The 13,003-nt window shown below is 40.4% G+C and overlaps 1 protein-coding gene across 7 annotated transcripts in view; it reads right to left on the bottom strand.

Moving 5' to 3' along the window:
• The window catches only part of SLCO4A1 (solute carrier organic anion transporter family member 4A1), a 921,682-nt gene that overhangs the window by 157,113 nt on the left and 751,566 nt on the right, over window positions 1–13,003 (bottom strand). For all 7 annotated transcript variants that reach the window (XM_044090405.1, XM_044090404.1, XR_006367160.1 and 4 more), the window contains one exon: window positions 5,842–5,996. In XM_044090405.1, the coding sequence (XP_043946340.1) occupies window positions 5,842–5,996 (155 nt within the window). The remainder of the gene's footprint in view (window positions 1–5,841; window positions 5,997–13,003) is intronic.

Consider the following 13,003-nt stretch of genomic DNA (forward strand, 5'->3'; position numbering starts at 1 on the left):
CAATAACAGAAAGAGGACATGCAGACATAGATAAGAACCAAGTAACATGCTATAGCAATGCTAATTGCTGTACCACTCTAACATCCCTGACTTGAAAAAGTCCTACCACCTTAAGCAATTTAAGAAGTGAGCAAAGTTGTAAGACACAGAAGCAGCAGGTAAAGCAGTGTACATAGTTTCATAGCTAGAAACTTCCAGATACTCAGTAAAATAATATATTAGTAAGTAACATTTATAAGATATATGTGAGGGGCCAGAACAAGACTGTTCAGTATCTTAAGTACAGATCACTGACAGAGTTATGAAGACTGTTTCAATAGACACCGAATACCTCAGTGTAGTAGATCTTTTCTAAAGCCATTAGTTCTTTGAGAACAAACCTCCTAAAAGACTTCAGAGTTTTCACTCACTGGCTATATTCCTAGGAATGGCTCCACATTAGACATAAAAATGATGTTTGGTAAAAAATACTACACTTTGTTCCATCATCATCCTATCTCAGGTTCTTACCTCCTAGAAGAATAACATAGAGACCATTTCTAAATATAAATATCTAGGTATGTACCTGGACATCCCCCCCCCTCTGTCTGATCTTGTGCATTATCCACTTTAAGAACAAAATCAACTGCTCTCCTTTCTTATCGACTGAGAAAATCTTATGTCCTTATGCTGCAAGCAAGCATCGTAGCCCAAAAAGTTTGCCTTCCACACAAAGATCAAATATAGATTCTCCTTTATCATATATTCTTCTGCCCCATACCTCATACTTACAAGTCCTTAGTAATTGCATCGGCAGGTTTGTTCTGCTAGCGCTCAGACTTGAACATTGCGGTATAAGCCTATGCTGACAAGATAGCCTTCCACTTAAAGAAAGGACATGGCGCATTCTCTTTACTGTTATTCAAAGATAAAAACAAAGAACGACTCTGCTCTTTACATTTTACTCTAAAATCACATCATAAGAATCATGTCAAATTATTTTATTTATTTATTTATTTATTTTATTTGCAGTTTGTTTGCCAGGATGGTCTACTGGACCAAGAGCAGCCCATTTTCAATGGAGTTCTGGGGAGAAAAGCTCCATAAAGACAATGCACATAAATAAATTCATAGTAATACAGAAGCACAGGTAAAAAACATGGTAATTGAGGGTACAATTTAGTAAAAATGCAAAAACAGAAATCATAAAAACCTTAGTTCCTACAAATGCAAAAACAGAAATTAAAAACCACAAGTAGATATTTACAAATATATTTGTTCCTACTGAAGAAATATAACAGTAGGGGCAGGAATACATAGGTTGCATGTGGGTGATTTAATAAGGCAGTGAGCGAAGGCAAAGATGACCAGCGAGGGAAAAGGGAGGAGAAGAAGACAGTGAGAAGGAGGTAGACAGTTTAGACTGGGGTGGGAAAGGAGAGAGGGAGGGAGGGGTAGAAAAGGTGAGTTACTAGGGGGGTTTATGTAGGATGGGAGCAGGAACATTCCCAATGGGATGTCTGGTGTGAGTGAACCAATGTTTTAAAGGAAGAGAGACTGCCAGTGGTATGGATAAGAGGTGGCAGAGAGTTCCAGAGGCATGCTAAGGAGAATGACAGTAGATGTTTACCTGGTGGGCGGGCAGGTTTGTGCAATTCAATCAGATTCTGGGTATTGGATCTTACTCTGCCCACTTACTCTATGGGTCAACACATTCTCTAGCTACTTGCAATCAGGTTTTCTCCACTCATGACCATAAATGTTGTGAAGAACTTTTTACTGAATTCAGGAATAGTGAAACTAGAAATTAATGTCAGTGAAAACAGAAATGAGCTCCAGTGAAACCAGAAACGAGTTCTCCAACAACTAAAACTATACTTAATGACAGATATTCACGTTCAACCAGAAACGAGTTCTTCAACAACTAAAACTATACTTAATGACAGATATTCACGTTCAACCAGAAACAAGTTCTTCAACAACTAAAACTATACTTAATGACAAATATTCACGTTCAACCAGAAACGAGTTCTTCAACAACTAAAACTATACTTAATGACAAATATTCACGTTCAACCAGAAACGAGTTCTCCAACAACTAAAGCTATACTTAATGACAGATATTCACGTTCAACCAGAAACGAGTTCTTCAACAACTAAAACTATACTTAATGACAAATATTCACGTTCAACCAGAAACGAGTTCTTCAACAACTAAAACTATACTTAATGACAGATATTCACGTTCAACCAGAAACGAGTTCTCCAACAACTAAAACTATACTTAATAACAAATATCCACGTTCAACCAGAAACGAGTTCTCCAACAACTAAAACTATACTTAATGACAAATATTCACGTTCAACCAGAAACGAGTTCTCCAACAACTAAAACTATACTTAATGACAGATATTCACGTTCAACCAGAAACGAGTTCTTCAACAACTAAAACTTAATATACTAAATACTTAATATTATATTATTAATATTATACTTAATGACAGATATTCACGTTCAACCAGAAACGAGTTCTCCAACAACTAAAACTTAATATACTAAATACTTAATATTATATTATTAATATTATACTTAATGACAGATATTCATGTTCAACCAGAAACGAGTTCTCCAACAACTAAAACTTAATATACTAAATATTTAATGTTATATTATTAATATTATATTTAATGACAGATATTCACGTTCAACCAGAAACGAGTTCTCCAACAACTAAAATTTAATATACTAAATACTTAATATTATATTATTAATATTATACTTAATGACAGATATTCACATTCAACCAGAAACGAGTTCTCCAACAACTAAAACTTAATATACTAAATACTTAATATTATATTATTAATATTATACTTAATGACAGATATTCACGTTCAACCAGAAACGAGTTCTCCAACAACTAAAACTTAATATACTAAATACTTAATATTATATTATTAATATTATACTTAATGACAGATATTCACGTTCAACCAGAAACGAGTTCTCCAACAACTAAAACTTAATATACTAAATACTTAATATTATATTATTAATATTATACTTAATGACAGATATTCACGTTCAACCAGAAACGAGTTCTCCAACAAATAAAACTTAATATACTAAATACTTAATATTATATTATTAATATTATACTTAATGACAGATATTCACGTTCAACCAGAAACGAGTTCCCCAACAACTAAAACTTAATATACTAAATACTTAATATTATATTATTAATATTATACTTAATGACAGATATTCACGTTCAACCAGAAACGAGTTCTTCAACAACTAAAACTATACTTAATGACAGATATTCACGTTCAACCAGAAACGAGTTCTCCAACAACTAAAACTATACTTAATGACAGATATTCACGTTCAACCAGAAACGAGTTCTTCAACAACTAAAACTATACTTAATGACAAATATTCACGTTCAACCAGAAACGAGTTCTCCAACAACTAAAACTATACTTAATGACAGATATTCACGTTCAACCAGAAACGAGTTCTTCAACAACTAAAACTATACTTAATGACAAATATTCACGTTCAACCAGAAACTAGTTCTCCAACAACTAAAACTATACTTAATGACAGATATTCACGTTCAACCAGAAACTAGTTCTTCAACAACTAAAACTATACTTAATGACAAATATTCACGTTCAACCAGAAACGAGTTCTCCAACAACTAAAACTATACTTAATGACAGATATTCACGTTCAACCAGAAACGAGTTCTCTAACAACTAAAACTTAATATACTAAATACTTAATATTATATTATTAATATTATACTTAATGACAAATATTCACGTTCAACCAGAAACGAGTTCTTCAACAACTAAAACTATACTTAATGACAAATATTCACGTTCAACCAGAAACGAGTTCTTCAACAACTAAAACTATACTTAATGACAAATATTCACGTTCTGTTTCACACAACATGAAGTACCTTAAGATCACTTTTTCTTTGATCATTTGATTACTTCAGTCAAATTATGATGACCCCATTATTTTTCAGACACAATTCAACTTTTTACGCATCTCCTACAGACAAAGCTACCATAATATTTTATCTGTTTATGTACCACTTGCCACCTTTTCAAATTATAGACAACAGCTTGCAGTAGCGTAGGAAGGTCAGGGCAAAAGGGGCAGCTGCTCAGGGCTGTTGCTTAGAGGGGGCACAAAATTAACCAAAAGGCTGTATTTTGTTTTACCTTTTATAAAGGCGAATATACCTTTCTAATTATTTGTCTGCAGTTTCTACTGTCCTGGCTGTCTTAGTTGCTTTCTTCCCCCTCTCGGCTTCATACTCAGTCTACATTTGTTCATCCTTATATTTGCATAAGGGTAACTCTTAGGCATCACTTCAAAGGCTTCTGATTGTGTTTCATGGTGGAGTGGACAGGGTTTTGTGAGCATTTAGTGGAATTTATATTTGGTACCCACAACACAGCAGGAACTCTCATTTAAAAAAATGAATAGCTTTTTTTCTTTCTTTTTTTTTTTCTTTGTAAACTGCTTAAAATTTTTTTTAGGATGGTTGTAGCTGTTTTGCAGCTTTGTTGTTGTGTCTTTCGGCTTTTCCCGGTTAGGGGTCGCTACAGCGGAACTCCGGTCCGCTAATGATTGGCAGTAGATTTTTTACGTGCCGAGCTGCCAGCTCTGACGCACAACCTTCAACGAAGGTACGCCCATTCACGCATGTCTCCACACAGAAGACGCTCTAGCTGAGAATCGAACAGCGCAACACCTAACTGTGAGGTGACAACACTACTGCAGCACCACCACCACTGATTATAGCTGTTTTGCAGCTAAAAAGAAATAAAGATAAAGTTTGGTTTAGCATTATTTATTTTACTTCTGTTACTTGGACAGACAGGAGCATTGTCTGGGAGCCTAGGGGAGCTTTGCCTGCTACCTAGGGAAAAATATATTCTCCCTCTGCCTTCAGGGATGACAGGAGCTTCACCAGAATCCTTTCCCTATGAAAGGAAACACTTGGCCACCATGGTGAACTTTGCCCTTTCTTCAGTGCAGTGCAATCTCAGAGTTGGTATATTTAAAAAGGGAGAGTGTGTGTAGTGTGGAGTGGCAAAGCCCCCCATTTTTCTGGGTTTACTTTTGGTCCATTCAGGTTTTTTTCCCACGGTGGCCAAGTGATGCTTTTCACAAGGAAAGGATTTCAACAGTCTGTGCTTTCGGTTTAATGAAGTTTCGAGAAGTGGAGTCAGTAAGTAAAATTCAAAGAAATATAATTTTGTTGATACAAGGTAGACCCATATATATATATATATATATATATATATATATATATATATATATATATATTTTTTTTTTTTTTTGGAGTAGTAATAACACTGAGAAAAGGGAGAAAATGAGGTAAGGAGTAGACAGTGTGATGAGAGAGTTATAGAGATCTTGTCAGTTAGGTTTGGCGCAAGAGCAATGCCAATTTTTGGATAGATGTTCAAACAGTAGTTTGAAATTGGTAGATTCATGGTAGACTTGAATAAACACATGCACACACACACACACACACACACACACACACACACACACACACACACACACACACACACACACACACACACACACACACACACACACACACACACACACACACACACACATGCACACAAACGCGCACACACCACACAAACACATACAAGAAATATTCCTAATGTCATTATTTTTAACCATATATTCCTGACACAAATTAAGCTGTTTCAAAACAGATGCATACAAAATAATATATATATATATATATATATATATATATATATATATATATAGATACAGTACATCTATGCATATCTGTCAACATCATGACTCACCAAATAGGGTAGCTGCTTCTGAGGCACTTAAACTGAACTGAGACTCCATGAATTTAGGACCAAAGGTTGACATCCCAGCAATCAGCATAGCCTCTGTTGCACCTGACAGACAGAGGAAGACAAAGGTAGGATTTTTAAGGAGAAGAAGGACAGACCTGTAAAAAAGAAATGGGCATGTAAGATGATATATTAACATATAGAGTGTTTGCGCTGACATTTTTGGATAAAATATTAAATAAATAAATAGTAACAGCCAGAAAGTAATCAAACACTTGTGAAGAGTGGTCATGCACTGCAAGCTACACTAGGTAGCAGCATACTCACCTCCCAAAGGAAACAACACCCTTCCACTTATCCCAAGTCTTCTTTACAAGTTCACTCGGCTTACTGCCTCTGTAGCATAGCTGGTTAAAGGTTAAATACAATACATACTGGTTGGGTTTTCTCAGTGGGGTTGGTGTGACCAGACAAGGTGAAGGATGGCATGAGGGATGTTACCGTTTCACCCTTCCTGTGATGATTGAGATGGTCTGGGTCATTGCTTGCCTGACATCTATAGCGATGTAGGTACAGGGCCACATTTCTATGACTGTAGTGCCTCAGAGTTACACAGAGGGACATCACAATGGCAAGGGACCAGCATGTGTGATTACACATATGTACTCCCTGCAATCAGCTATCGTAGAAGTTGTAGTACATACGAACACTTAGGTAGGGGACCCTGATCCCTTGCACATGGAAGATGGCCCCAGTCATGGTTCACTCAACACTTTCCTCAAAGGAACAAATGGTCAGTAGGGCTATTACGCCAGGGAGAATAAACAGGCCATTAGAGCAGTCTGGGGGATGGGGCTGGATTGTCAGAGGACATGAGTTAGAAAAAATGTCATTGGGCTAATTCTGCTTCACTTCACAACCCTTCCATTATCCTAAGTTATGTTACAACATTGAGCAACATTGAATCTACCACCAGCAAGACTATATATATACCACCAGTAAGACTATATCTCCCTCCAGTACGATTGTACCTACCACCAGTATGACTGTATTAACCAGTAAGATAATATCTTACACCAGTAAGATTGTATTTACATCCAGTAAGATTATATCTTCCACCAGTAAGATTGTATATACCACCAGTAAGTTTGTATCCAACCCCCCTCTGTTCATAGCAGCAAACACAGGATTCTATAAAGAACACATGGAATGGAAGAGAGAAGAGAAGAATGAAGAAATGGTGATAAAAGAGGGTATCAGGCAAGGAAATCAATTGGGCAAAGGGGTACCAGAATCATAAACTCTCGTAGTGACCAACCTACTGATAACTTACAGCGCTCCACTGAATGTAACAGCACTAAGCCAGGTTTACAGTTAAACTAAACTGACTCATTCTTTTGGAAATCAAATGTCCAAATATAAAGAGCTAGTAAAAAGGAGTGAATTACTGAATTTATGAATACCACAAATAAATATTTATTTTAATATGTGAATGAATAACAGTGTTTTAATGAGGAAAGGTAACATTTCTATCAAGACTGAAATAATTTTTAAACAGGTCTATTAGCAGTCCATGCAGGGGTGGGTGAGGAGCGAGGTGGGAAAATGCGTAAATGAAGAGAGGAAGGGAAGGGCCAAGGGCAGCAGGGAAGAGCAGGATAAGCCAAAAGAAATAGAAGTAGTTGAGAAGAAGAAGGAAGGATGAATGAGGCACGGCCACGACTGAGGAGAGGGATTAGCCAGCATAATCATTGAAATAAATATCTGAGTGGTTTCAAGGAGCTCTAAAGTACTGCACCTTCAGAGGAGAGACAGATTAAAGAAACACAGCAAAGTGTGAAGATGAAAGAGAGGGAGATTCATCTGACTGGGAAGCATGTAACAGCAACACTTGCAGTGTTCCCCAACGTATTGGCGTTCCAGGAATCTATGACTTATTCTGGGATGATATCGGGTGGAAGAGAATAGTAAACATGTAGGGCTGCATGAACAACATGGGGGAAAGGTAGTGCACAAACATGCCTGAAAAGTCTATGGGCTCTAATAACAAGAATCTGAGCAACTGGAACTGTGGGGGAAATGTAAAGAAGGGCTTAAAATCAGATGCTGTTAAACCAGGCAGTGCTAAACACGTGACAACAAGAGTATAAATATAAAGGCAAAATGAATGAATGAAAGAAGGAAGAGGAGGGACACAGAGAAATAGATGGGTGATGCAAAGGAAGGGGGAAACACAAAATAAAATGTAGTTACTAATGAAGAGGAGTGAGAATGTGAAATGTAGGGGATGAAAAAGGGAATAAAAAGGGGATATGTGCAGGAAAACACCATTCGGGGGAATTACGAAGGAGACTGTGTACAAGGAGACAGCAATTATTTAATATAAGCCAGGATTATGGTGGGGGCAAAAATGAAGCTGGAGAAAGATAGGAAAGGATGATCAGTGGTAAACAGAAAAAAGGAGAAAGAAGATACAAGGTTGGTGGTGGTGGGGGGGCAAATGAGCTGATGAACTCAGCTAAGCATAGAGACCAGGGACAAGGACAGGAAAAGTAAACGTCTGTGTCCTAGGAAGGACTCGAAGGGAATACGGGTGCAGAGGAGGAAAATGCAGATCTGAGGATCATTCAAGGAACACGGCCGAGAGTTGAAATATAGGCAAAACAGCAGGGATATTAAGGTGATGCACAAGTAACCTGGGGACACAGGACTCATCCAATACATGGGTAACACAAAAGGTCCAGTGCTGATGTATTTGGGGACAGCACCAAAATGTATACATTATAATACGGTTAGGGGAGCCAAGACTTGAAGTAGATGAATCAACTAATCCCTTGCTACTGATTCTTGGTAAATCCCATTATGAGTGTTGAAGTTAGGAGCATGGCTCTGAATTAAGACATGTGGCAACACTTTGTCTGACAACCTGTCCCCATGCAGAAGTGGATAAAAAGGGAGTTGATCATGCTGACTTTTTTTTTATTTTATACATCTGTAAATCAAGTTAAGCACACTCGACACACGTATATCTTTTCAGGGACTACAGACACACATAGCAGGCAAAGGGAGGTGGAAGGAATAAAACTCTGCACATTTGGCTGCACAAAGCACCTTGTTAACAGTTCAGAGCTGTACTCCTCTGTGCTAATGGCCATGAAAAAGGAAAGTAATGCTGATAATGGGAAGGGTTAATTTAATAAAACTAATAATAAATCCAAAGGTGGGTATTGTAAGGCACATGCCAATGATAAATAAGGAGAGGATAATCAGATATCCACAAGGGGGTCTGCAGCAGGTACATATCAGGAGGTAACTCAGCGTTCAAGTGTGTCTGCAGCAGGTATATATCAGGAGGTAACTCAGGGTACAAGTGTGTCTGCAGCAGGTACATATCAGGAGGTAACTCAGTGTACATGGGGGTCTGCAGCAGCTATATATCAGGAGGTAACTCAGTGTACATGGGGGTCTGCAGCAGGTATACATCAGGAGGTAACGCAGCATACAAGGGGGTCTGCAGCAGGTATACATCAGGAGGTAACTCAGTGTACATGGGGGTCTGCAGCAGGTACATATCAGGAGGTAATGCAGCGTACAAGGGGGTCAGCAGCAGGTATATATCAGGAGGTAACTCAGCGTACAAGGGTGTCTGCAGCAGGTATATATCAGGAGGTAACTCAGCATACAAGGGGGTCTGCAGCAGGTATATATCAGGAGGTAACTCAGCGTACAAGGGGGTCTGCAGCAGGTATATATCAGGAGGTAACTCAGTGTACATGGGGGTCTGCAGCAGGTACATATCAGGAGGTAACTCGGCATACAAGGGGTCTGCAGCAGGTATATATCAGGAGGTAAATCATTGTACAAGTGTGTCTGCAGCAGGTATATATCAGGAGGTAACTCAGTGTACATGGGGGTCTGCAGCAGGTACATATCAGGAGGTAACTCAGCGTACAAGGGGTCTGCAGCAGGTATATATCAGGAGGTAACTCAGTGTACACGTGTGTCTGCAGCAGGTATATATCAGGAAGTAACTCAGTGTAAATGGGGGTCTGCAGCAGGTACATATCAGGAGGTAACTCAGCGTACAAGGGGTCTGCAGCAGGTATATATCAGGAGGTAACTCACGTACAAGGGTGTCTGCAGTAGCTATCTATCAGGAGGTAACTCAGCGTACAAGGGTGTCTGCAGCAGGTACATATCAGGAGGTAACTCAGCGTACAAGGGGGTCTGCAGCAGGTATATATCAGGAGGTAACTCAGCATACAAGGGTTCTGCAGCAGGTATATATCAGTAGGTAACTCAGCATACAAAGGGGTCTGCAGCATGTATATATCAGGAGGTAACTCAGCAAGCAAGGGTGTCTGCAGCAGGTATATATCAGGGGGTAATTAAGCGTACAAGGGTGTCTGTAGTAGGTATATATCAGGAGGTAACTCTGCATACAAGGGGGTCTGCAGCATGAATATATCAGGTGGTGCATCACCATACAAGGGGGTTTGCAGCAGGTATATATCAAGAGGTAACTCAGCATACAAGGGGGTCTGCAGCAGGTACATATCAGGAGGTAACTCAGGATACAAGGGTGTCTGCAGCAGGTATATATCAGGAGGTAACTCAGGATACAAGGGGGTCTGCAGCAGGTATATATATCAGGAGGTAACTCAGTGTACAAGGGTGTCTGCAGCAGGTATATATCAGGAGGTAATTCGGCATACAAGGGTGTCTGCAGCAGGTATATAAAAGGAGGTAACTCAGCGTACAAGGGTGTCTGCGGCAGGTATATATCAAGAGGTAACTCAGCGTACAAGGGGGTCAGCAGCAGAGATATATCAGGAGGTAATTCAGTGTACAAGGGGTTCAGCAGCAGGTATATATCAGGAGGTAACTCAGCATAGAAGGGTGTCTGCAGCAGGTATATATCAGGAGGTAACTCGGCATACAAGGGTGTCTGCAGCAGGTATATATCAGAAGGTAACTCAGCGTACAAGGGGGTCTGCAGCAGGTATATATCAGGAGGTACCAGCGTTCAAGGGGGTATGCAGCAGGTATATATCAGGAGGTAACTCACGGTGCAAGGGGTCTGCAGCAGGTATATATCAGGAGGTAACTCAGCGTACAAGGGGGTCTGCAGCAGGTATATATCAGGAGGTAAATCAGCGTACAAGGGAGTCTGCAGCAGGTATGTAGCAGGAGGTAACTCAGCATATAATGGGGTCTGCAGCAGGTATATATCAGGAGGTAACTCAGTGTACAACGTGGTCTGCAGCAGGTATATATCAGGAGGTAACAGGGTACAAGGGTGTCTGCAGCAGGTATATATCAGGCGGTAGCTCAGCGTACAAGGGTATGTGCAGCAGGTATATATCAGGAGGTAACTCAGCGTATAAGGGTGCCTGCAGCAGGTATATATCAGGAGGTAACTCAGCGTATAAGGGTGTCTGCAGCAGGTATATATGAGGAGGGAACACAGCATAGAAGGGTGTCTGCAGCAGGTATATATCAGGAGGTAACTCGGCATACAAGGGTGTCTGCAGCAGGTATATATCAGGAGGTAACTCAGCGTACAAGGGGGTCTGCAGCAGGTATATACCAGGAGGTAACTCTGCGCTCAAGGGGGTCTGCAGCAGGTATATATCAGGAGGTAACGCAGTGTACAAGGGTTTCTGCAGCAGGTATATATCAGGAAGTAACTCAGTGTACAAGGGTGTCTGCAGCAGGTATATATCAAGAGGTAAATCAGCGTAGAAGGGTGTCTGCAGCAGGTATATATCAGGAGGTAAATCAGCATATAAGGGCGTCTACAGCAAGTATATATCAGGAGGTAACGCAGTGTACAACGCGGTCTGCAGCAGGTAAATATCAGGAGGTAACTTAGTGTACAAGGATGTCTGCAGCAGGTATATATCAGGAGGTAACAGCATACAAGGGTGTCTGCAGCAGGTATATATCAGGAGGTAAATCAGTGTACAAGTGTGTCTGCAGCAGGTATATATCAGGAGGTAACTCAGCGTACAAGTGTGTCTGCAGCAGGTATATATCAGGAGGTAACTCAGCATATAAGGGTGTCTGCAGCAGGTATAAATGTGGAGGGAACTCAGCATAGAAGGGTGTCTGCAGCAGGTATATATCAAGAGGTAACTCGGCATACAAGGGGGTCTGCAGCAGGTATATATCAGGAGGTAACTCAGTGTTCAAGGGGGTCTGCAGCAGGTATATATCAGGAGGTAACTCAGTGTACAATGGGGTCTGCAGCAGGTATATATCAGGAGGTAACGCAGCGTACAAAGGGTCTGCAGCAGGTATATATCAGGAGGTAACTCAGTGTTCAAGGGGGTCTGCAGCAGGTATATATCAGGAGGTAACTCAGTGTACAATGGGGTCAGCAGCAGGTATATATCAGGAGGTAACTCAGCATAGAAGGGTGTCTGCAGCAGGTATATATCAGGAGGTAACTCGGCATACAAGGGTGTCTGCAGCAGGTATATATCAGGAGGTAACTCAGCGTACAAGGGGGTCTGCAGCAGGTATATATCAGGAGGTACCAGCGTTCAAGGGGGTATGCAGCAGGTATATATCAGGAGGTAACTCATGGTACAAGGGGTCTGCAGCAGGTATATATCAGGAGGTAACTCAGCGTACAAGGGTGTCTGCAGCAGGTATATATCAGGAGGTAACTCAGTGTACAAAGGGGTCTGCAGCCGGTATATATCAGGAGGTAACTCAGCGTACAAGGGTGTCTGCAGCAGGTATATATCAGGAGGTAACTCAGAGTACAAGGGTGTCTGCAGCAGGTATATATCAGGAGGTAAATCAGCGTACAAGGGAGTCTGCAGCAGGTATGTTGTAGGAGGTAACTCAGCATATAATAGGGTCTGCAGCAGGTATATATCAGGAGGTAACTCAGTGTACAACGTGGTCTGCAGCAGGTATATATCAGGAGGTAACAGGGTACAAGGGTGTCTGCAGCAGGTATATATCTGGCGGTAGCTCAGCGTAAAGGGTGTCTGCAGCAGGTATATATCAGGAGGTAACTCAGCGTATAAGGGTGTCTGCAGCAGGTATATATGAGGAGGGAACACAGCATAGAAGGGTGTCTGCAGCAGGTATATATCAGGAGGTAACTCGGCATACAAGGGTGTCTGCAGCAGGTATATATCAGGAGGTA

Source organism: Protopterus annectens, chromosome 12.part0 (genome assembly GCF_019279795.1).
Source record: "Protopterus annectens isolate FY-2018-M chromosome 12.part0, PAN1.0, whole genome shotgun sequence".
Classification (NCBI taxonomy): Eukaryota; Metazoa; Chordata; order Ceratodontiformes; family Protopteridae; genus Protopterus; species Protopterus annectens.